At 39.4% G+C, this 22,629-nt stretch overlaps 2 protein-coding genes across 2 annotated transcripts; one reads left to right on the top strand and one right to left on the bottom strand.

The window, feature by feature from the left end:
- Positions 1-381: 381 nt before the first annotated feature.
- Positions 382-20,940, top strand: Lrrk (Leucine-rich repeat kinase). The gene is made up of 26 exons (XM_089862696.1): positions 382-905; positions 3,264-3,366; positions 3,742-3,948; positions 9,309-9,344; positions 10,676-10,799; positions 10,881-11,025; positions 11,168-12,895; positions 12,977-13,298; positions 13,370-13,578; positions 13,651-13,952; positions 14,016-14,136; positions 14,209-14,376; positions 14,445-14,947; positions 15,015-15,232; positions 15,302-15,498; positions 15,684-16,801; positions 16,869-17,076; positions 17,141-17,254; positions 17,322-17,666; positions 17,733-17,987; positions 18,068-18,190; positions 18,256-18,644; positions 18,704-18,997; positions 19,070-19,248; positions 19,315-19,434; positions 19,497-20,940. The coding sequence occupies exons 1-26, from the start codon at positions 807-809 to the stop codon at positions 19,853-19,855; spliced, it is 7,986 nt and encodes a 2,661-aa protein (XP_089718822.1). The 5' UTR covers positions 382-806; the 3' UTR covers positions 19,856-20,940.
- LOC149588397 (pre-mRNA-splicing factor syf2) lies at positions 20,860-21,989 on the bottom strand. Its single transcript, XM_089862700.1, has 4 exons — positions 21,785-21,989; positions 21,381-21,715; positions 21,187-21,288; positions 20,860-21,117 (listed from the first exon to the last, which is right to left on the bottom strand). Exons 1-4 carry the CDS (start codon positions 21,890-21,892, stop codon positions 20,952-20,954), a joined length of 711 nt encoding a protein of 236 aa, XP_089718826.1. The 5' UTR covers positions 21,893-21,989; the 3' UTR covers positions 20,860-20,951.
- Between the last annotated feature and the right edge of the window lie 640 nt (positions 21,990-22,629).

The raw sequence follows: 22,629 nt of genomic DNA, 5'->3' as shown, positions 1-22,629 counted from the left end.
TGTTTATCTATAGCTTGCTATAGAATTAAAAGACGTTTTAATAATATAATAACAACCCCCAATAGTGTATGTGTAGTTAATTTTTTAAGACACCTGGGTAAATATCCTTATTAGTTTAGGATCATATTCTATAGCACTCAAAATTATATCCTCTATGACATAGTTTTCCCATTCACATTGTTTTTAACCTTGTTTTTTCCTCCTTGCACTTCCCCACTTCCCCTAACGTAAATTTATTCAATATTCAGGTTAACAGGAATACATTCATGGCTTGTGATAGGCAGTTGGCACTTCGTGCGTTCTTCCCATAGAACCTAAAACAGGCAAAGGCAACGAGCTGTTGCTTCCTTATCTCATAGATGGTGGGAGATGTTGTGTGGGTGGTAAAGGGGTGAGTCGTTGAGAAGAGTGACAGTGACCTCGTCTGTCAAGGCCGTTCGAGTGTGTGTTACTATTTTGTCCAAAAAAGTGTGAATTTTTATAGAAACAGTAAATTACTATCGGAAATAGGCTGTTATAAGTCGCGAAGAAACAAATTTATTATAAATTATTGTTTTTTAATGCGTAAAGCCAAGTAAATAGCGCTAAAACGAGTGAGTTTTCGCTAAGCCTTGGTCAAAACGTATAGTGCGCTGTGCCTTCCTGGGAGCGTTATGAGGCAAAATATTGAAAAATACTTGGTGAAAAATGGCTAATTGTGCAATTATCGACAATCAAGTGTTTATTAGTTTGTGCGGTCTTTATTGTGGGAGGAATTAAGTCTCCTATAGTGTTAAAATTTACATAAAAGGATAAAAAGTTTCGCGATGGATGAAGAAAATGAAGATTTCAATGGTAGGCTTCTCCACCAAGCAGCATTGTGGGGAAATGCGGAACTTTTGGAGGATCTTCTCCACGGTGACGAGGTAATTATAGTTTTCTTAACAATAATAATTGCATCGTCTTCAATGCTTGGAGATTGTTATAAATGTCATTCGGTTAATTTATGATAAGATGAAGTTATTAAGAAGGGTTTAAACCTTGCATTTGGGGTGTGGAGACCTACATCTTCTAGAGTGGTTCTCTTGTATAAATTTAGCCCACAGTTTGTGTATTTCTTTTCTAAAAGCCGCACACCTCAACGTATAAATATAAGGATTGAGAGAATTAGCTAGTAACAAAAACGCAAAGCTAAAAGAATACCAGGCATGGTATGTTTTGTTGTCCTTTAGATTAACTAAACCTAATATGGTAATAGGCGCGTATGATACTATGATCAATATTGCCAATATAAATGTGGTATGAATGCTTGTCATGCTGGGATGCAAGTGATCTCTACTCTTAGCAATCTGAAAATAAAAATAAAAGTGCTCAATTTTGCTGCAATAATCATGGTTAGAAGACAGAAACCTGACCCCTCACTGTACCTAACCTTTTCTAAACTTGCCTAAAACACCATGGATACTATGGGCCCTGGGGAGACGTCAGACCAGTAGGGTTATGACGCGCCATGGGTATTATGGAGAGGGGTCAGTACAGTAGGGTTATGACACACCATGGGTACTATGGATAGGGGTCTCAGAACAGTAGGGTTATGAGATTCTGTCCTGAATTTCAATAGTTCTTAAAAAATTCGCTCAAAGTTTTCATTGTCAATTTCCTATCAAATCTTTGAAAAACTATTGACAAGGACTATTTTTTCCTAATCATCCAAATGGAATCAATATTTAAGTGGCTCGTAATTACAAGTTGTCCCTATCCAATCCCAGATAAGATTAAAACTACTCGTACCTGAACTGAAATTTGTCTTTGAAGCTTTGCGGAGTCAGAATTGCAAAGAATTTTATTTTGACCGCCATGTTTTCGCGTTTTCTGCGCGTTCATTTTGGCCTTCCAAAAGAATATGACCGCGTAACAGGCCAAAATGATTACACACCCGGCATATACAGTTGGTAACCCAAAATTCTTGGCAAAAAAGGGTCCTTTTGAACGTTTCCCATCTTCTAAGGCGCAAATGTCAAAGTTCTCCATTCGAAAAAGCGTCAAACTCAAGACCCCCATTAGTAGCGAGACTGCCCAAGTCGCGGCTATCAGGCGGTAAGTTGTCGAAGCTGAATAGTTCCAAGTAGGGTTTAAGAGGACTTTGGTCCTGAGGACGCAGATGGCCGTTGTTGTCAACATATTGTCAATTCCCGATACGATGGCCAGAAATTGTTGAAGGTGACACAAGATCCTTCTCCAATGCAGATTGATATTTATATCGGGAAAAGAGGTGACTACCATAGCGACGGGTGCTGTCACTATACAGGATAGAAGGTCCGCGATGGCCAAACTGACATGTAGAGCGTTGTTGTGCGTTTGAAAGGCGGGGGTTCGACCGAAGATGACCAGAACCGCCAGGTTTCCTCCTGTACCGGTAACCGTGATGCAAATTAGAATTAAGTAGGTCACGCAGTTTATCGCTTTTAGCATTGTTGTGATATCCTATTTTCGTCGTTGAAATATTTTCCTAATTTTTAGCAATGTAGACTTAAATAACTATCACTTCCGCTTCGCGATTGAGCAAAGATCCAAGTGTCGCTGACCAGAAAGCGTCTAAACCCACGCAGCGATTCTCCTCCGCTGGTCTTATCAAAGACTCTATTTTTCCATTAGAACCTTATGTTTACCATGTTCTTCAAGTTACCGCAGCTAGCTAATTAATTCCTTCGAAAATCTGTCCAAATCATACTTTCGAATCGATAACAACGCGTGAATAATTATAGTGGCTATGCGCCTAAAAACTTGAAATATTGAGCCTATAAACAAGAGTGCTGAGAGCCAAGCTGCTTTGAAAGTTGGGCTTTCAGGAATAATCTCGAAATTGGACAGTGTCGAGTCCGTTTTGAGGGGTAGGAACAATCTGGAAACGGTACTGGACAGTATTGAGTCCATTTTGAGGGACACGTCCATCATGAAATTATAAAAGTAGTTCAAGAGAAGTTGATCATCGTTCAAAGCATGTCATAACGTAATTTCCGCGTTGAGTGTATACAATTACAAAACACATTTTGAGTCATGACCAAATTTTGTGTTTACGTCCTTATTTAGGAACTTATGTAACTCCTCTCCTGGGTTCTGATTACGGGACGGGTATATATAAGGGATTGTTTAGTTTTACAATGTAGTAGACTTTAGAATATCTATCATAGGATAATGAAGTTGAGATATTGATTAGGGTTTGATTTACGCGATTGAAAAAAAATAAAACGATGATGTACATGAGTGATTATTTTCTTCAACAGATTCATTTTTTAGACGCCGTGGATACGTTGGGTCGTTCCGCGTTACACGCTGCGGCAACAAATGATAATGAAACCTGCGCCAGAATTCTACTTCAAGCTGGAGGTAAATTTATTAATTACATTTCTTAAAAGTACAGTATGCGTTGACATAATAGATCTCGAGACACTGATACTTAGACACTTTGCCTGAATTCCTAAAGTTCTAATCCATCTTGATAATAGCGGATTTTGTTAGGATCACGTAGCAGCCCCTTGTCCTGTTTGTTTCTAATCATTTACCTCAATCTCCGACCTTTAAAACTGTTTTTAAATGACGCAATTAAAGTTTTATATTATTATCTGTTTTCGTTTTTGTTTTAACCGGAGTTGTATTGCACCCCTTGTTATGAAATTTGCTTATTAAAGTGTGTCCAAGCGATTACTAACGCGTTTCTTTCAACCATCAACTAAGAAGTTGTATATTAACTATATTTTGCAGCCAATCCAAATTTGCCTTGCAACTCTAAAGGGTCGGGTAAAACGCCACTTCACGTGGCCGCCGAGAGTGGTCACTCAAACATCGCCCTGCTTCTACTAAGCCACGGCGCTGATCTCTTGGCCAAAGACTGTTCCGGTCTAACCGCCCTCGATTTAGCCGAGAAAAGCGGTCATTTGGAAATAATGGCCACTCTTCGTAAAGCCGCTGGTGAGTATTCCTTTTTTTCCTTCTTTTTTACAGTGAAATGAAATGAAATGTTGTTTGGCGCCAACTGTTGTAACTATTAATCTTATCTTTGACCTAATGAGACACGAGTGGTAAAAAAATTTGCCTTTTTATCTCCGTAACAATCCATTTGGGAAAACTGGTACGGGGCTTCCGGTTCAGTTCAGACATACTTATAGCGAAAGGGAAATCATTTTTGGGGTGAAATAAAAAGTGTTACGCCAATTTGTTTCTCCTAGTTATTTTGACGTCGTCGAAACAAATTATTTATTATTTTGATGACCCAGGCCTTCTTAGAACGTTTTTCTGTATCGTTTCTCCATTAAGGGGGTCATTATTAAACCCAAATTTATATCCCCCCGCCCTCGCTTTGGAGAAACTCGTATCGCAACCTATTAAGAAAAATGGAAAATATAATTTAGAAACATGACATTTTTGACAAGAAACAACCTCCTTACTTTGGTAGTATCCGTTTACCTCCACGGTTTAGGGTTACTTACGAAGATAAATTTCGCTAAAAGGGGTTTCAAAAAACTAACGTGTACGCCTACGTGAAGATATAAGATATGGTGTTACTTAACAACGGGTACTGTTTAGATTTTAAGTCCGGACGATGTCCGTGAGGACCGTGTCCAATGATCGTACGTTTTTGTGGTATGACCTCGCGACTTCTGTCCTATCACGTGACCCAAACCATACTTTATGACTTTCAAAGTCTTGTTGTTGAGAAAACACCAGATATCAAGGTCGCCACGTACTATAGAAACCCCCTCTGTTGATCGTGCTAGGCGTACGAGTTTTGTTGTTATAAACTTGTGGTAAACTTCCACGATCTTGAAGTATTCAATTTCATTATCAATTTGGGGGATCTTGACGCTTCATGGGAGAGCAAGTCGCGCGAAAAATGTTCTAAAGTGACTTTGTGTTGCGTTGTAGAAAGCTTCACGTTGTTCCTCATCTGTTATAGACAATTCCATTAACTACTTGAGAAGAAGCAAACACCACAGGGGAGAGAGTTAGGTCGCCCCCTTTTAGGTTATATATTTCCCTGGCGACAAGAGGCAACGCCAGACGGAGGCAGCCCGAGAGAGACTGCCTCTAGCCCAAGAAGGTGACTTCCCCCGGCCCCTCGATCTTTGTTTGCTTCTCTTCTGAAATCAATGCAATAGTCTATTGCTTTTGAAATGATGAAAACTAAATCGTTTTTATAATAATATTATAAATATTGCGTTTTTGAGGGTTGGTTTTTTTCTCATGAGGAAAATTGAACCCTTAAATTCATCGAAGCGAACTGTAATTTCTTGTTGTAATTCTGGGATGGATGAGGCATTTTTATGGGAACAAATTAGACAAGGTTATAAAAAAAAAACAACGGGGAAATAACGAGGTGTGAAACTGGAATGGAAAATCAATATTTTGGGTCTCTTCTTTCCATAATGCTCCTTATTACGCGAATATGTAAATTTACTACTTTTCTAGACTTACACGATCGTGTCATAGAAGTTACACTTTCACGTCGGTCTTACCACAATGTAAAGAATAAAGATACAGCGTGACGTCAAATATACCTGATCTTTATCTTTAAATTCGTAAATACTTCACCGTCCCTTTATGAAACAATATCGTTAATCAGTGCAAGGGGTGAAAAAGAGAGAGAGGGAGGGGGGATAGACCTTGGAATTTATCTCGGTTTGATTTCATTTAATTCTCGGTGCGTCTCCGATCTTCGCGGTGATTTAGCGTTAATTAGGTAACTAGGGAATGGTAAAGTGTCAAATAACTCGCGAGTTTGGAGGGTTTATGGTAATTAAAATTGAGGATAAAGCGCCAAAGGGGCTTATTATTATTAAAGACGTTCTACGAGATTCCTTTATAGTGTTAGTAGAAATTAGGTAAACAGCGTTTTTACCATACATTAAAAATAATAATGGTGGATGGGTTAGAGGGACCACGTCACGTCATTATAAACGTTAAAAAATGAAAGCTATTGTTTTATAAACGAGCCCCTTTCCTCTCCCCCCCCCCAGTTCAATTTAACTCTGAAATCCCACGTTAATTGAGGCCATTCCGGCTATTAAGATTCGTTGATTTAACACCAGTTGTTCTCTAATGTTTATTAAAGGGACGGTGAAATGTGTTTCTTTTACGCTTTGTCATAATTGAATACAGTTGTACATCCCTTTCAGCTCTTAAAGAACGTTTTAGGCTTCCTGTCCCTTAAAACATCCGGTCCATGCTGGTTAGCTTAACTAGTCTAACTATATTTCGCAGCAGGGCTGAGCAGGTACCTGAAAACTAGAAACTAGACTCGCAAGGCCTAACACCCACTTTCTTCTTCAAAGACGGTATGGTATATATTCCAATCCAATCCAATGCCACGCTCTAATTTTAATCGTCGGGGACAAGTTACTAGTATATTTGCCGTCTGCCAGTCAGTCGGGTCACGTGACCTTTCCCCCCCGGCCTCTCTCGCGATTGCCCCTGAAAGGATTGTAGTATGGCTTCACCGCTTAGTTCAAATCCATCATAAAGCTCCTTTTATTCCATTATAAAGAATTCATACAGCTACTAGGAATTATTGTGACCCCGTGTTAATTTCTACGCCGGTTTGAGGGACAAACGATTAGTCTAGCTCTTCCCTGCACAAAATCCACCTGCATACGTTGAGTGAAAGTGTCTATACACCATGATTCCAATTAGCTGTATGTATTCCTCGTATTATCAAATGAGAAAGACAGACCTAGGAAAAAATATGTAATCCCTGGCGTTTGTTTCGTGCTCGCGTCGGTCACAAGACCAATATAAAATTAGGGTCATTATTTCAAAGTTACCACCGAGGAAAGTCCAGTTTAAAACGTCGGGAAAGTTTACGGTTTTATATAATTTTAATCCATTTTATTTATCTTATGTAACGAAAACCGCATTTCCTGCATAACAAGTATTTAGAAATAAAAAGAAATTTAAAATCGAAAGAAAAACTTTATATAATCTAGAATGTAATTTTCTCGAGGCGATATTCACCAAAATTGAAAATTCCAATTTGAATATTGAACCATCGTCTGGCGACTGTGAGATCGGGTTGTACTTAATAGGAATGCGTGGTTAAACCCTCGCCTAGTGTTGGCTCCATAGCTCTCTGTCTTCTCTCGCCAACAGCCTCGTTAAGTCATTTAACTTATTACATAACCGGTTTTTACCTGTTGGGCAAATAAAAAAAGTGAAATACCCCTTTTGGAAAAAAGAAAAAAGAAAGGGATTCCTCTCGGCTGTCCAGCGTCATTGCCGTGGGTACAATTATTGCTACTTGAAGAAGAAAAAAATTCGATTAAAAGTCTAGCGGAGAAGTTCTTATCTTCTGTCGATGTTAAAAGCGGTTTTATGTTTAGTGGAGAAAAACCAACTTTTCTCGAGACGAATTCCGATTGGCTTTCGTAAATTAATGACGTTTATATAAGAGAAGCACGAGGTTAATGGGAGGAGAAGGTGGAGGATAACTTTCCCCCGCGTGTTTTTTTACTAAAATACACGTTTGTGGTTTTATCGCCCCTTTTTCTCGTCTGCTACGTTTGTTGGCGGCTTAATTTCGCGCTTATTTAGAAAAATCATTCTCATCTGGACGTCAAGGATGAGTGCCCGGAGTAACTGGCCGCGTAACGCGTGTTTATTTGACGCGAATCGGACTTGGCCACCGTATGGACGCCATGGTCAGTAGTAGTGACGGACCGTTGTTGTTAATACATTCTAATCGGTATTCGCTCCTCGAGATGGTTGTTGGACGTATTTCTTTAGTTAATAATGTTTTCGCGACGAGGTAGTATGATCGAAGGTGTCCCTATTGCGAATGAAGCGTATGGATACTTCAAAACCACGTCACCTTGCACCGTTTATGATACGGAAAGTGGAAAGTTTATCGGTGATAGCGGTGGTAGTGGTGGTGAGTTGTTCATTTCATGCCCACTTAAAACATTTATTTATTTTATTTATAACCTAGCTATTGCTCAGAGGCAAGTGGGTTTACTTGGCCTTCCCCTACGTGTTAATGGGGAAGTGATTTATGTGTGGGCCCCGTATTAAAGTTAACCTCGATATTAAGTATACTTGGTATAGCCACCCTAACTTGGATTTGTCGCATTTATATTTGGGTGTTCTAACTTAGGAAGGGGGTGTTCCAAGTTAGGACTGTTCTAAAACCCATTTATGCATAAAAAGTACGCGTCACAGCGGTCTGAAAATGAGTGCAATCGATCGCAATAGTTCAAACGTCATATATTGGTCTGCTTGTTTACTTTATTAACTTATGTGGTACTGAAATATGTGACTTTCTAAAGAACTTAGTGTTACGAGATAGGGCTACTGACAGAGGAGCGTCGAGTACATGTTTCTGCCTTTTTATTTTCGTTCTTGTATCTCTCTTTGCAAACTTAATATTATATATATTTCTATATGCAATAGTATGTATTTATGATTATGATGCTTCGTCGTTATCTGTTATGTAGAAGTACATTTATCTCGATCCCTATACGCCCAAATGTTAAAAATTAAAAAAGAAAACAAAGCTATAAATAAAATATAAGGCCCGCTGTCTCATCGTCATACAGGGACGTTTGTTTTTGACATGTTGATTGATTTTGTCATTCAAATTACGCAAAAAAAAACTATAGGACCTATAACGCGGGTTAAAACCATATAGTTATTTTTCAAATGAAAAGAATACGATATTTTTCCTCTTTCCAAATTACAATAATTTCATGTTTGATGTATTCCCCGGGTTCCGCCATCATGAAGTCACGCGCTTTTTACCTCTATCCTTGAGACGACTCCATCCATATTTATTATAGATTCCCTTGAAAATTCATGCAAATTTGCCCCTCAAAAATAAAAAAAAATTATTTTAACATTTTTAATTGGGCATACACTTATACTCCATACTTAATTAGTATTTTTTTAAATTTCATGGCGCGTGAAACGAACAAGTATTTTTGAATATATTAATTAATTATAAACGTCTTCAAGTTTGTTAAACTTGTCGTCTGGTATTTCCTTTTGCTCCAATCGTGTAAGCGTGACTTTTTCGTGAATTTTATTCGCAAAATTTTGTCTTCCACTCGACTCTTCCGAGCCTCTATAATTTAGTTTCGCTTCAATTGCTTTCATATATGTACTTAAAATTATTATTTCTTGAATATTTTTTCCATTTCATACTTTTATTTTTATGGTCATTTCATTTCAAAGCCTACATAACATGGGTGAGGGTCGAATAGGCCTAATTTTTCAGTGTGTTGTATGTTTTTATTGTAGAGAACAGTCAGTGTAAAATGACAATTGAATGTTTTGTTTTTCAGATGAATTAGAAGAAAAACGACAGGAGCTTTATTTGGGTGAGTTTTCTTTCAGTCATTGCAAGTTTTGTATTATATTCGGTTGTGAGAATGGTCGGTTCGAACCCGGATTTATAGTTACACCCCCGTTATAGCCTTAGACAATTCTCAGTCCGATGAGAAATTCAAGTTCTTACGTTTATATAATAATATAATTTTTTTCAAATCTTAAAATTTCAATTTCAAATGCACACACATAGTTCGCGAATCCCGACCCCCTTTCGGTTTTTCAAACAGAAACAGGATTTCAACATATTATTAAATTATTTTAGAATCTAAAATATACGTTTGATAAAAATATCAACCCAGTAATACCTTTTAAACAAATACAATATTTCCACAATCTTAAATATAAATTTTCTTTAAAATATGCCGACTATCTCCTCGAATTTTCGGTTCGTAACTGGTTTCCCCCTGGAATGCACTTAACTGACCTTGCCTGAACGACCAAGATGGGATCACGGGACTTAATTCTTTCATTTTATCACTTTTCACTCACGTAGATATAGCCACCCCCCCCCCCTGGGTTCTGGTTAATAAGTATTTAAGTAACATGGCAAGAAACGTGACCTTCTCTTCTATATTTAAACATAAATAGAAATATTCCCTTTTATTGGCTAAAATCAGGCTCTTGAATTTGGGTCTTTTATTCAATTATTGCATGCTTTATAGGGTATTGTTTTTCGCAGCACTTCAGCCAATGTTACACAGGTAAATAAAGAACCACTCGAAGGGTAGACCTTTCATGTACGGCCTTCATTCATTCCCTATTATAGTATCGTATTTCTATAGACAAAAGTCCTCAAGAAGCAAAGAATTTTATGAAAGGGTTTATTTTTCAATTGATTTCAAGAGGTCTGTTAGATGCCTTAGTATGAGCTACGTATCTTTTTCAATTCTTACGTAAGTTCTAACCATGAATTGAATCAGTCTTATTGCAAATATTGAAATGAACTTGGGCTCCGTCTGGCGTTACCTTTTGGCGCCAGGAAATAACCCAAGATGGCAAACTCCCCCCCCCCCTCTTTCTTCCCAAGGAATTAATTATTGCTCTACATTTAATTAAAGTGTCCTAAAATAATTTGTCCAAAAAATACCTTGATGTCCTTGCATTGAAGGTCTATCATTTTGATTGGTACAATTTTCGGTAAGGCTTACTTCTACTAAAGTCCTCTGTCCAATGAAATTAACAGGCGGGTTTTCGCGAATTGATTTTAATTCAATTTCCGTTTGATTGTGATTAAGTTAATTAGAGTTTTTACGAAGGGCGTGTCTATTAATGATTATCGATAAGATTTACTTACCGAAATGCGTCCACTTTTTACGTATAGTTCTATGGAACGCTTGCTCTAAAGGTGACTCTAGTCAAGCCAAACAAGTTTTTAAGCAACTTGGTCCTGAAGCCGAACTAGTTATTAATACCGCACCCAATGGTTGCAATACTTTGTTATTTAAGTAAGAGTTTTTCGACTAGGTTTAAGGTCTTTTACGTGGTGTCACCTTGAGTGACAAATTAACGTTTATTACACGAATCAGAGCTTGTGAAGATGGGCAAAAAGAGATAGTTAAATTACTACTTGAGAATGGAGCCGATGGAAGATGTCATCCGGTGACGAGATACTCTCCTCTGTACATAGCTTGCTATTATGGCAGAAAAGACATTGTTGATATTTTGCTTAAGGTAGTGTACGCGTGACAGTCGCTTAGAGAGACCTCCATCTGACTTTTTTGCCTACTAGTAGACGATATTGTTAGATGAGGGATCTCTATGATTGTGCCGTTAAGGTTGGATCTTTATTGGGTACTTTATTTTCTGAAATTAGAAATTTCCCGAGTTGGTTCAGCAAGCCACTGTCGAAAAATGGCTCCCAATTCACGCGGCCGCCATAAACGGTCACATCAACGTTATGAATTTGTTGTTAGAATTTAGCTACCCTCCCGAACTTTCGCAGACGTACACGGACCCGACTGGTAACCTCGAATACGTCATGCCCTTCGACATTAACTCCAAAGACGTAACGGGGCAATCAGTCTTGTACATAGCTTGCTACGTTGGCAATCATAGAATGGTCGAACTCTTGCTCAAATTTCGCGTCAAGGCTAAACGCGTCAGTAAAGTCACTTCACCCGCGGAATCGGACAAGGTTATTTCGGAACCGCGTACACCGGGGGCCGAAGCCACGTCGTCCGTCAGAACTAGCCCAAAACGCAAGCTTTCCGAGAGCTTACAAAACATTATGTCCAAATTAAACTTGAGATCAGGAAACGGGGATAAGGAAGCCGCTCGTAACGAAGTGGTTACTTGTCCCGTTGAGGTTGATTTGTATTGCAACAACGATTCCGAAACCGCCCTACATGTCGCCGTGAAAAACAAACATTATAACATCGCCTCCCTCCTCCTTCAAAACGGGGCCAGCCCAAATTTAAAGATAGCCGCTACGGAGCAGGACATTGATAAGTCGCGTGACGAAGAGTTTGCATACTCTGGATCGACTGCCTTAGTCGAAGCTTGCCGGAATCGTGACGCTACCGTCGTAGATCTGTTAATACGATACGGCGCGCGTGATGACGAATGCAAAGCCTTGAGGATCGCGGCCACTAATAAGGATTACCATTTCATGTCAAAATTACTAAGTTTGAAAGCGCATCAAGACCCGGAGTACAAGATCAACAAAAAGTCACTAGATATCGCGGCTTCTGGACAGATGACGGGATTAGGATCGAGCGTGACGTACAGCGCCATGTTCCCGACGACACCCGTCATGATTAACTGGCATCGTCAACGTTGTTTGCAGTTCTTGAGGGAACAGTGGTTGATAGACGCCAGCGTGGCGCACAATGTCAAACTGAAATTAACTCCCAAGAACCAAGGAATATCAATGACCGCGATTACGCGTTTGGACATTTCTAGTAACGAACTAACCGAGCTTCTACCGTGCATTTTCCAAATGCCGTCGTTAAAAATCTTAAACGCGGCTCAAAATAAACTCGAAAGGTTGCCCGATTTTGAAGCTATAAAAACATGCCCGCAATCTCCTTCCTCACCAACCAGAACTTTTAGTAACGCAAAAACTTCGTCCGCAGCGAGTAACGCGATAAGTAACCCTTGGTTCTGTCCCATTTTGGAGGAAATACACCTCCAAGAGAATCGCTTAGAGACAATTCCTTCCTACGTTTTTGAGCTTCCTTCCTTAGTCATCTTAGATCTGTCCAATAACAAGTTGCAGTCCTTACCCGTCAAAATGTGGTCCTCCCCTAAACTTCGCGAGTTGAATGTCTCGCTAAATATGCTTCACGATCTACCGTCTATGCCTCATAATCAAATCGCTTTGCCCTTACCCATGGACGGTTCCCGAAACTTATCCAAAGACAGCGCCGAAGATCTTCAAAGTTCCGTCGAGTCTAGTCCCGTTCATTCCGTCGACGTAGTGTCCGTCACCAGTTGCGAGAGCAAGAGTCAAGATGGACGATACAGCGTCGAAGGTTTCGCCCAAACTCATTTAATTCGTCAAGATATTCATCATCATAATGTCTGGAGTCGTAGCGTCGAAGTAAGTCATCCTAGGAATCCTCAAAAGTATCAAATTGAGGAACGTACTTAAATTTTAAACACGGGTCTACCTCCGAAACAGGTGGTAGATGCTCTTCCCGATGGCAGTTGGGATAAGAATCTGCAGTGTCAACTGGTTTCGTTAAACCTGGCTCATAATGCCTACGAAAAAGTACCACCAGTTCTAGCTTGTTGCGCCTTAGGGTTAGCCCGGTTGAATTTGAGTTACAATAAGTTAATAACAATGGGTCCTGTCAGTCATTACCCGGCGAATCTGAAACATTTAGATCTGTCACACAACCGAATAAACTCGTGGTTTTCGATAAATACGGAATCATCTTCGGATCTGTCAAACCTGGGAGTCGGTTGCTATAACGTGACGGATTTTACTTCGACTAAAATCGGTATTTATCAGTTAACACGAAGCGTTAGTTGAAGCGCTGGGTCTTATTGTTCCCCCGTATATATGTAATAGTTCGAAAAGCCACCTCTGGTCTTCGAGCTCTACCGAGAAGTTTAACGGCACCAGGTCCGTTGCATATCTGTCCACACAGAAGACACGTCCGACTTGATAACCTAAGAACCCTAATCCTAGCCGATAACGAACTTGATAGGCTTGTATTGAGTTTAGACGTTGATGATGAAGATGACGATAGGTCACATGATTCTTACGATACTGGCAAAGTAAGTCTTAACACAAACGGTCAATTTCCCGAAACTTCAACTGGGAAGGACATATTTTGAAAACCTTTTCAGGATAGCCCAATTTGTACAATACGCTACCGCAGTCTCTTCACTAACTTATCCATGCTGGACATCAGTAACAATTGCATTCGCGAAATTCCTACTGTCCTTAGCGAGCTAACTAACCTGTCGGTCCTAAATCTAAGTGGTAACATTCACTTAACTACTTTACCACCGGAAATGGGATTGTTAAGTAAACTTTGGAACTTAAATACGCGAGGCTGTAACCTAAACGATCCTCTAAAAAGTATGATCGAAAGTAAGAAGTACAAAACGATGGATATCATTGGTTACCTCAAGTCCATCCTTGAAGAGTAAGAGTTTTAGTCTGCCCCTCTCATTGATTCGTTCTCTTGGCTAATAACGGTTTGTTTTAGCGCCAAACCGTACGCGCGAATGAAGCTTATGATTGTAGGTATACAAGGAATAGGCAAAACGTCTTTATTAGAGCAATTGCGATTGGAGGGAACTGGTAGCTATAAGAAGAAACCACCAGAGGTACGGGGTGTTCTCATTGCGCCAAAAAAAAAATACGCGTCCATTTTTTGAAGTTGCATTTTGTTTTTAAAGCACTGGGCTAAGAGAATGGGTAACCGTAATATAAATTTGAAAACTGCTAAAGGCATTAGTATGTCCACTGTCGGGGTTGATGTCGGTGATTGGACATTTGAAAAGAAAGTACGCGGACAGTCCACTCATGGACCTGTTACTTTCAGAACCTGGGATTTTGGAGGCCAAGTAATTACCCGATTAATATTGGGGTCTATTTTACAATGTCTTACGGTTTGTGGGGATGGTTTTTGTAGAGAGAATACTACGCTACCCATCAGTACTTCCTATCCAAAAGATCTCTTTACCTAGTCGTTTGGAGGATTACTGATGGCGAAAAAGGAATCAACGCCATTCAACAATGGCTCGTCAATATACAAGCTCGCGCCCCAAATGCCCCAGTCATAATTGTGGGAACGCATTACGATTTAGTCAAGGATAAATTCCCTCCATCTTATTCCGAAGAGCTTCAACAGTTAATTCGCGAAAGGTTTATTAATATCGTTGACGCCGATAAGTGTGGCCTACCAAGGGTTTTGGACACGATCGAAATTAGCTGCAAAACCAGACACAATGTAAAACTCTTATGTTCCTTGATGTACGACTGCGTCTTCGGGTTATCTTGCCCCGGAAGTAAAGAACGTCTTCTGGAGCAAAAGATTCCCGCAACTTACTTGGCACTCGAAGACGTTGTTGGGTACTTAGCTTTAGAACGAAGGCTACAAGCCAAAGATCCGGTTCTTAGGGCCGAGCAATATAAGTACGGGTTCATTAGGTGGTTTTGGGTAGTTTGAATTTTATTTTAACTTCTTTTTGACTGGTTAAAGAATGCTTGTAATGCACGAAATGCAACAAAAGTTCAATATAGCTTTTCGGGATATGGCGGAATTGAACCAAGCCACTACGTTTCTTCACGAAAATGGAGTGCTTCTTCATTACGAGGATGCCACTCTTAAAGATCTGTATTTTCTGGACCCGCAATGGCTTTGCGATATGTTAGCTCACGTGGTTACCATCAGGGAAATTAATCCGTTCGCTAGAAACGGTAAATAAAATTATAGCGACGCCTATAGTAGAACTTAGGCTTTCTTACAGCGCTACTTGTAAAATTCAGGAATAATGAAGATTGAGGATTTGAAGCATGTCTTCAAAACTTCCCAGTGCGCCCCGGGCGATGCCCAAATGTACATTTTGAATCTGCTAAACAAATTCGAGGTGGCTTTGACCTGGGATAATCGTACTCTGTTAATACCGTGTTTACTTCCCACGGAGGAACATCTGAGAGCCGGGTTACCGGGATGCGACGTTAGGGTAAAGGTGTTTAATTCAAAGGGTCTATGGTGCCGCTCTTTCTTCCTTTTTCACTCTTTATCAATGTTCACTTAGTTCCTTTGTTCCGTTCTGTACCCCTATCCCTGTAGCTTTGGCTTTGAATTTTTGACGCCTTTTATCTTTAAGTCTTATCTCTACTTCTTTTTCGCCTTACCACCGTGCAGATACCAGTACGATCCAGAAGTTGGGCCTTGCGTAAAACGTACGCGACGACCAAACAAATCTCAGCCCCAGTCACTTCTAATGTCTCCTTGAATTTGACCGAGAGGAAGTTAGGTCCCGATACCAGTATGGATCGAATCAGTGGTCCAATTATCAACGATCCACTTGAGAAAGACGTTGGTGTCGAATCGTTTAGCATTCCGCCTTACTCTATCTCTCATCAGTCGACTTTAGACAAGAGTATCTTTCGGTTGCTTTTGATATCTTACTTCCCGAGCGGTTTCTGGTCGAGATTAATGACCAGAATCTTGGCGGACGATACCATCGTCGAGATAATTCGTTCCTTCTTTACATTCCCTCGGGAAGTTCTTTTGGACCCCGTCTTAGCCTCGGCCTTGAATCGTAAAGCCGAATGGATTTGTTGGCAAACGGGAATGGAGTTACGATATTTGGACACGACTTTGTTTAGATTGAAAGAGGTTCAACCTAATTTAGGTAGCGCTCCTTGCGATTATAATCACATGAAACTGTTGCTTCTTCAAGAGGGCAACTGGAGCGACGTTGACATCGCCAACTCTTCCATATTGGAGATACTTTTGCCCAATCAAGAAGTTATGGTGCAAAAAACGGGACTCGATTCAGCCACTAAAAAGAACAGTAGTTTAGTCGTTTTAAAACCTAATCAAGCTTGCGTAGCGAAACTTTTAGCTTTAGCCGTCGACCACATTGATATTCTCTTGGAAGATTGGTACCCGACATTAGGGACGCGGTTCGTCCATACTTCCGAGGGAAAGTTCTTAGTTACTAGGGTGGTGCCGTGTATGGACTGCTTAGTGAATCATTGCAAGTCCGAGTACTCCAACTACCCAACTTCCAGCGACGGTAGTGATGATATGTGGCAGCTAGTCGACGTTCTTCGAGGTCTCAAAGGAGATATTTGTTACTCGAAGGAACTTTACGTCAATAATCCGGTATCTAGAAACCTGGATGCACCGCGATTACCCCGTAATGGAGCCAATTCGCCTAGTCTTCCGGGTGGGAGAAGGCAAGAGGGTTCTAGAGGAAGTACAGCCTCGCATGATAGTGATAGCGGAGTTGGACCCGATTCCAATGGTTCCAGGTAATGCCTACGATAATGAATGTCCTTGGAAAATGGTAATGTACAATAAAAAAAATTAAATGTTTAGTCGAAAACCTTCAGCCGAAGGTCGGTCCGACGATCTCATGTCCCCAAACGACCAAGACGCGAATAATTCCCAAGGGTCGGTTGGCTGTGAAGAGAGTATTGTATATAGTTTTATGGTTGAAGAGTGTATTTTAACCGCGTACGAACAAAAAATACTAAAGTGTCCCGTTCATGGTGAACAACAACTTACTCACATATCACCAGACACGGTAAGTGCATGCACACTTTCATATTTGGGTTTGAACGGTTGAGGATTGTACCTCTTTCGCGCAGATATTTGGTGATTTGGGGGAAAGATATTTGATACCACCAGATAATATCAAGAAAGGAAAAATGCTGGGGAGAGGGGCGTTTGGTTTTGTCTTCAAGGCAACTGTTAAGCAACGAGTATGTTCACAATTTCGCGTTGGCTAGAATATTGCAATTACATTGTCGTGTTTAAACTATTTGACAGGGTTTTAATACCTTAATCGAAGTAGCCATGAAAATGCTTCAACCAGTTGAACCTGGTTACGGAGCTAGACAATCAGACGCGGTAGCTTATAAGGCAGCTTGGAATAAATGGCAACGGGACCCGTTGCAATACGCGTGCAAGGCATATTGCACCGCACGTCAAGAACTTAATATTCTGTTAACATTGCGACACCCAAATATCGTTCCATTGGTTGGAATCTGTACCAGGCCATTAGCTTTAGTATTAAGGCTGGCTCCTCAAGGAGCTTTGGATGCTGTTCTTAGAAATTATCGTAGATCCGGTGCCCGATTGGACGTTTTCGTCCTGCAAAAAGTTGTAGTCCAAGTAAGGAGTTGGTGACATTATAGATTCGAGTATGACGGTACTGATAGACCTTTTTCAACTTGAAAGGTGGCGAAAGCTTTAGAATACTTACATCAGCAGCATATAATCTATAGAGATCTTAAATCAGAGAATGTCCTGGTTTGGGACTTACCTCCTCCTTTCCATCCCACAAACCCACAACCTAACGTTGATGTCAAACTAGCCGATTATGGCATAAGCAGAGCCACTCTACCAACGGGAACTAAAGGTTTCGGTGGCACTGAAGGGTTTATGGCCCCTGAGATTATGAGGTTTAATGGTGAAGAGGAATACACTGAAAAAGTATGACATATTAAGCCGAGAGTGGTCTTAAGTACAAAATGGTTTCGTGGTTTAAACCAACTGTAAAAAAAAATGTTTAGGTGGATTGTTTTTCATTTGGAATGTTTATGTACGAACTTGTAACGCTTCACCTTCCATTCGAAGGCCAAGAATGTGTAAAAGATAACATATTAGAAGGTGGAAGACCTTCAGTTACCAACAGGGTAAGTTTTCCCGGTGTCTCTCTTGTTTTTACAGGCTCAATTCCAACAAGTATTAAACGATTTAGGAAATGATTTATCCAACTTATATCCTGGATTTAATGACTCTATGTTGGGCCCAACAACCTAAAGACCGTCCATCGGCTAGTCAAATAGTTTCCATTGGAACGGCTCCGGAATTCGTCCATTTAGTCGATGTTGTCTCGTTGCAAGAACACACCACTGTTCTTAGCGCAACAGCCACGGTACTGGACTGCGATGACGAGGATTACGCCAGTCAATCGTGGGAGGTTTGGTTAAGTAGATTAGGCAAACAAATAGATATACTATCGTGTGGACAACACAGCTGGCACGAATACAAAGTATTAAATGTTGACGCCGCAGCCGTGACTGCTTTATGCGTCGTTGAGGACACTGTTTGGTTGGGAGATTCTAGAGGAACCGTTCATGTTTATAGGTACTTACATTTCTCCTTAAGGAAAGCGCTTTTATTGGCTACAATTTTGGCTCTTTTAGCTCTTTGCCTTATGTTGAAGTTCGGGCTTTCGCGTTAGACGTTGAATGCAGCCCTCCGCTCGCGATTAGAAACATTTGTTATTTGAAAGCGTCAAAAAAGATAGCCGTTACTACGAACAATGGTCGTTTATGGCTTTGCGACATTCACCTTTGTAAACCCAAAGACGTAATTGAAGATTTAGACCCCGTCAACAATAATCAGGTTGAGGATGACCCGATGAACCCTCTTGTAAGAGAACTTGGAGGAAATGGAAACCCAATATTTTGCGTAACAGCCGTTAGCTTTAAAGACAGGTAAGTTTCTGAAGAATTGGCCTATTCTTCAGATTCAGAATGTCTTGATTCATATCATTCAATCTTCATCAGTTGTCAATTATGGTGCGGTCAAACTCAAGGCAGCATATCAGTGTATAAATTTCAAGGGGACATTGTAGAGGCCCAAGATGTAGTTTATCATTACGATCCTATTGTAGATAATGTTGACGTGACTCAACTTATATCGGGAAATACCAATGGACCAGCCGTTTGGTCCTATATCTATCCTGGTATAAAAATTATTCTTACAGTCTTGAAGGCAAAGGGTTAAATGGTTTCAAATGGTGTTTGTTTAGGTTGTGTCGTGTATCTATGGGATGTTGAGGCCCAAGAAATATTACAGAAACTCGATTGCTCTAAACTCGTTCCTTGCTCAGAGAGTTTAATGTCAATTAGTATAGAAGAGCATTTGAGTCGTAAGTTGATGTCAATTTAAACCGATTCAAATAGGCCTATATGTTTATATCTATTTTCAAAGCGGGACGATGCCAAGTTACAGCTATGGCTGTTCAAGGATCTGAACTTTATATTGGCACAACTTGGGGTTGCGTGGTGGTAGCTGAAGGTAGCACCATGAGACCCATCACCATATTTAGGCCCTATGAAGAAGAAGTCAAGGTTATACTCCCCTTAGCTAGATCTAAACACAGGCAGCTCAGCCCTGAACAAAAAGACTGTGATTTCGCTGAAGAAACTACATTTCCTTTAATCGCTACTGCCGGAAAAGGTTACAGAAACCTGATTGGTCGGTATACCGTTTTGCCCAATGGTGATGAATCTCCTTTAAGAAGCATGTTTCTTATGCTGTGGCAAACGGAATTTTGGTTCAGTAATTGAAACTGGCAATTAACTTGAAGGGAATTACACTTTGTTTTTTAATTGCATTTAAGTTTTTATCTTAACCAATGATGACTGCACATTCCCTGGAAATTGGATTGAATATATAAGAATATATATATTCCTTTTATTCTAGCAGAATTTAGCGTGTTTTTTAAATTAAGTTTTTAACCAAAGCCATTTTGTTTTGAATTTTTTTTTTTATTTAAAAGCTGTGATTTTAATATATGGGTAAGTTTCGCGAAATTAATATTAAATTATTAATGAAAATGATATTTATAAAGCCTAAGTTTTAGTTATTACATTCCTTTATTATAATAAAAAGTTCAGGTAAGGTAACATTATACATTAAAAGAATGGCCCTTTTCTAAATATAAAAGGAATTAAATATTAAAATTAAAATAAATTATCTCTTTTAACAAAATAATTAGCATTTAATTTGTCTTAAAACGAGGACTACCGCGCCGCCATTGTTTTAGTGACGTCTGATAGCCACCCCTAAAGGGATTGGTTGAATTCTCATATGGTGAGAGGTAAGGGGAGGGGAGGTAGGGCAAGGGCACAGCCCACTCGATCACGCGTAGGCGTGTAAAAGTTCATGGATGGCTAGCAGACGCCGCTAAAGCAATGTCGGCTCAGTAGTCTGGATTTTATTTTTTTTTTTAAACTAAATAAATGCTAATTATTTTGTAATAAGAGATCATATATTTAGAAAAAGGCCCTTCTTTTAAGGTATAATGTTATATTACCTGAGATTTTCCTTTAATAATTAATTTTCAATGACAACATTGTGCACCACCAATATTAATGAGTATGATGTTAGGAAGTCAGATGTTTGTGGTCCTACACTAAAATTGTTATTAGAGTTCCATTAACGTTCCTAATAATGTTAATCATGATATATTTTCATAATTATAGAAAACAACTTCCCCAAATCACTTATACTCCTTACATCTTGCTCATTAATAGATTTGACAAATATTAATTAATAATTATGTACAATATTCTGTGATTAAGTTTTATTTATTTTCAGTTTATACAAAAACTGTTGAATATAATATACAATAAAAATAATTTCCAGATGATATTTATTTATTTATACAGCGGTTCCTCTTTCCAAATTTTGTTTGATCTCAGTTGTGTATTTTCCATAGAAACGTTCCAGTTTCTTGTTGAAATTCATGTTTCTCTCGTTAATGTAATCAATATCAGCATCATCATTGAAACCTCTCCTGCGACTGTATTTTCCTCTCTTATCAATCCTAGGGGGGTAATTAAATTAGAAGTTAAATGTTGTTAATTAAATCAGGTAAGTTATAAATAACACTCACTGTTTTTCAAGGTCAGTAACCATTTTCTCTATCCCTTCTTTAGTGTCTTTATGTAAACCATGAATGATTGTGTCTCTACCAGGATAGAATGCTTCCTCACCCCTAAAACAATAATTACAATTAAAGGGGTGAAACCAAATTTACCGGTTAAGGGGTGTATTTTTTCCATTTAAGGATTATTTAGGCCTATTTACATTTCATTCTTTTTGGCTTCATAAGCATTCATGTCAGGCTTAATCTGTTTTACAAGCTGATTGTATTGCCTCGCAGTTGCAGCTTCATAATCCGAGAATCCAGGATCTGGATTCTTCTTTTTCTTCTTTCTATTCCACATCTCGGCTTCCTCAGCCCCAACATCCAAGTGTTTTACCCGATCATAGTCTACTCCTTCAGCAGCGGCTGCTTCTCTTTTCCTTTGTGATTCTAGCTTATATTCCGCCCATTTTTGTTTGCTCTCATAGTTTGTAGGTAAATTTTTACGTCTATCTTCTTCTACCACTTCTTGGTGGTTTAATTTTCTAGCTTCATTCTAATTAATAACGTAAACAATGGTGGTATTAGTGATAAACAATAACAAAACAAAGGCTTAACTCCATACCCTCTTTAAATGTAATTCCTTCAATTTCTTCAATCTTTCTTGACGTTTTTCATTATCTTCGAGTGTTTTCCTAAATTTTTCTTTGCTGGAACCAGCAGCTTCTGCCATAATTACTTAAAATTAAATATTAAATCGAGAAATTCAAAGAAACGCGTAACCCTAATTTAGTTAGTACTTGTTTAAGGATCTGCTGCAAGGAGCAATATTAATGGATACGAAGCTGAAATTTCAGTATTACCTACCCATTCCACCTCCTTAAATATTGCTCCATAGAATATTCCGATTGAAAGGGGGTCAAGAATCAAATGGTCTCATTTCGCCGGGTACCCGCGGCCGTATTCTGCAGAAAAGTTAAGCTCCTCCTTCTGCCCTTGGCTCTCTGATTCGACCGTCAACCATTGCCCTTGGCCTTTTAATTGGCTACGTCTACCGATGACGTTCCTTGCCTTGGCTCAGTGATTGGAGGTTCAACCGGCAAAAATAAGCCTTTGAATTCAGTTCAGTTTGAGTTTCAAGTTGAACCAGATTTCGGTGTAAGGTCAGTGTACAGTGTAAATTGATTGTCAAAGGTCAGTGCTGCAACCTTTCACCCCAGACGTTTAATTTATTAACGCCACCTATCATATGAACTAAACAGTAATTTCGTGCCGGATATCCCAATTTAGTTTAATTCGTTGCTGTCTGCTCTACATTGAAATAATTCAACGTATTGGTAACAGCCGCTTCTTAAGGTAATGATAGGTAACATGGTGTAACGTTGAGTAATGTATATATTTTCATGTAAATGATGTGCTTTAAACCTTTGTATGAAAACTAATTGTAATTGAATTTTGTATTAAACGTCT

The sequence above is a fragment of the Phalangium opilio genome, unplaced genomic scaffold (genome assembly GCF_054372755.1).
Source record: "Phalangium opilio isolate 3A_F unplaced genomic scaffold, DU_Popi_V2 ptg000650l_1, whole genome shotgun sequence".
NCBI lineage: Eukaryota > Metazoa > Arthropoda > Arachnida > Opiliones > Phalangiidae > Phalangium > Phalangium opilio.
The sequence above is the reverse complement of the archived record's forward strand: the minus strand, read 5'-3'. Positions and strand labels throughout refer to the sequence as shown.

What these genes read in the sequence shown, in the direction of transcription:
- LOC149588397 (XM_089862700.1), bottom strand. Translation starts at nt 21,892, where the DNA reads ATGGCAGAAGCTGCTGGTTCCAGCAAAGAAAAATTTAGGAAAACACTC. An exon ending in AGGAATTACATTTAAAGAGG is followed by an intron (nt 21,716 to 21,784) that starts GTATGGAGTTAA and finishes GTTATTAATTAG; the next exon opens with AATGAAGCTAGAAAATTAAA. An exon ending in GTTACTGACCTTGAAAAACA is followed by an intron (nt 21,118 to 21,186) that starts GTGAGTGTTATT and finishes TTACCCCCCTAG; the next exon opens with GATTGATAAGAGAGGAAAAT.
- Lrrk (XM_089862696.1), top strand. Translation starts at nt 807, where the DNA reads ATGGATGAAGAAAATGAAGATTTCAATGGTAGGCTTCTCCACCAAGCA. An exon ending in CTCAAGTCCATCCTTGAAGA is followed by an intron (nt 13,953 to 14,015) that starts GTAAGAGTTTTA and finishes GGTTTGTTTTAG; the next exon opens with CGCCAAACCGTACGCGCGAA. An exon ending in TATAGAAGAGCATTTGAGTC is followed by an intron (nt 19,435 to 19,496) that starts GTAAGTTGATGT and finishes CTATTTTCAAAG; the next exon opens with CGGGACGATGCCAAGTTACA.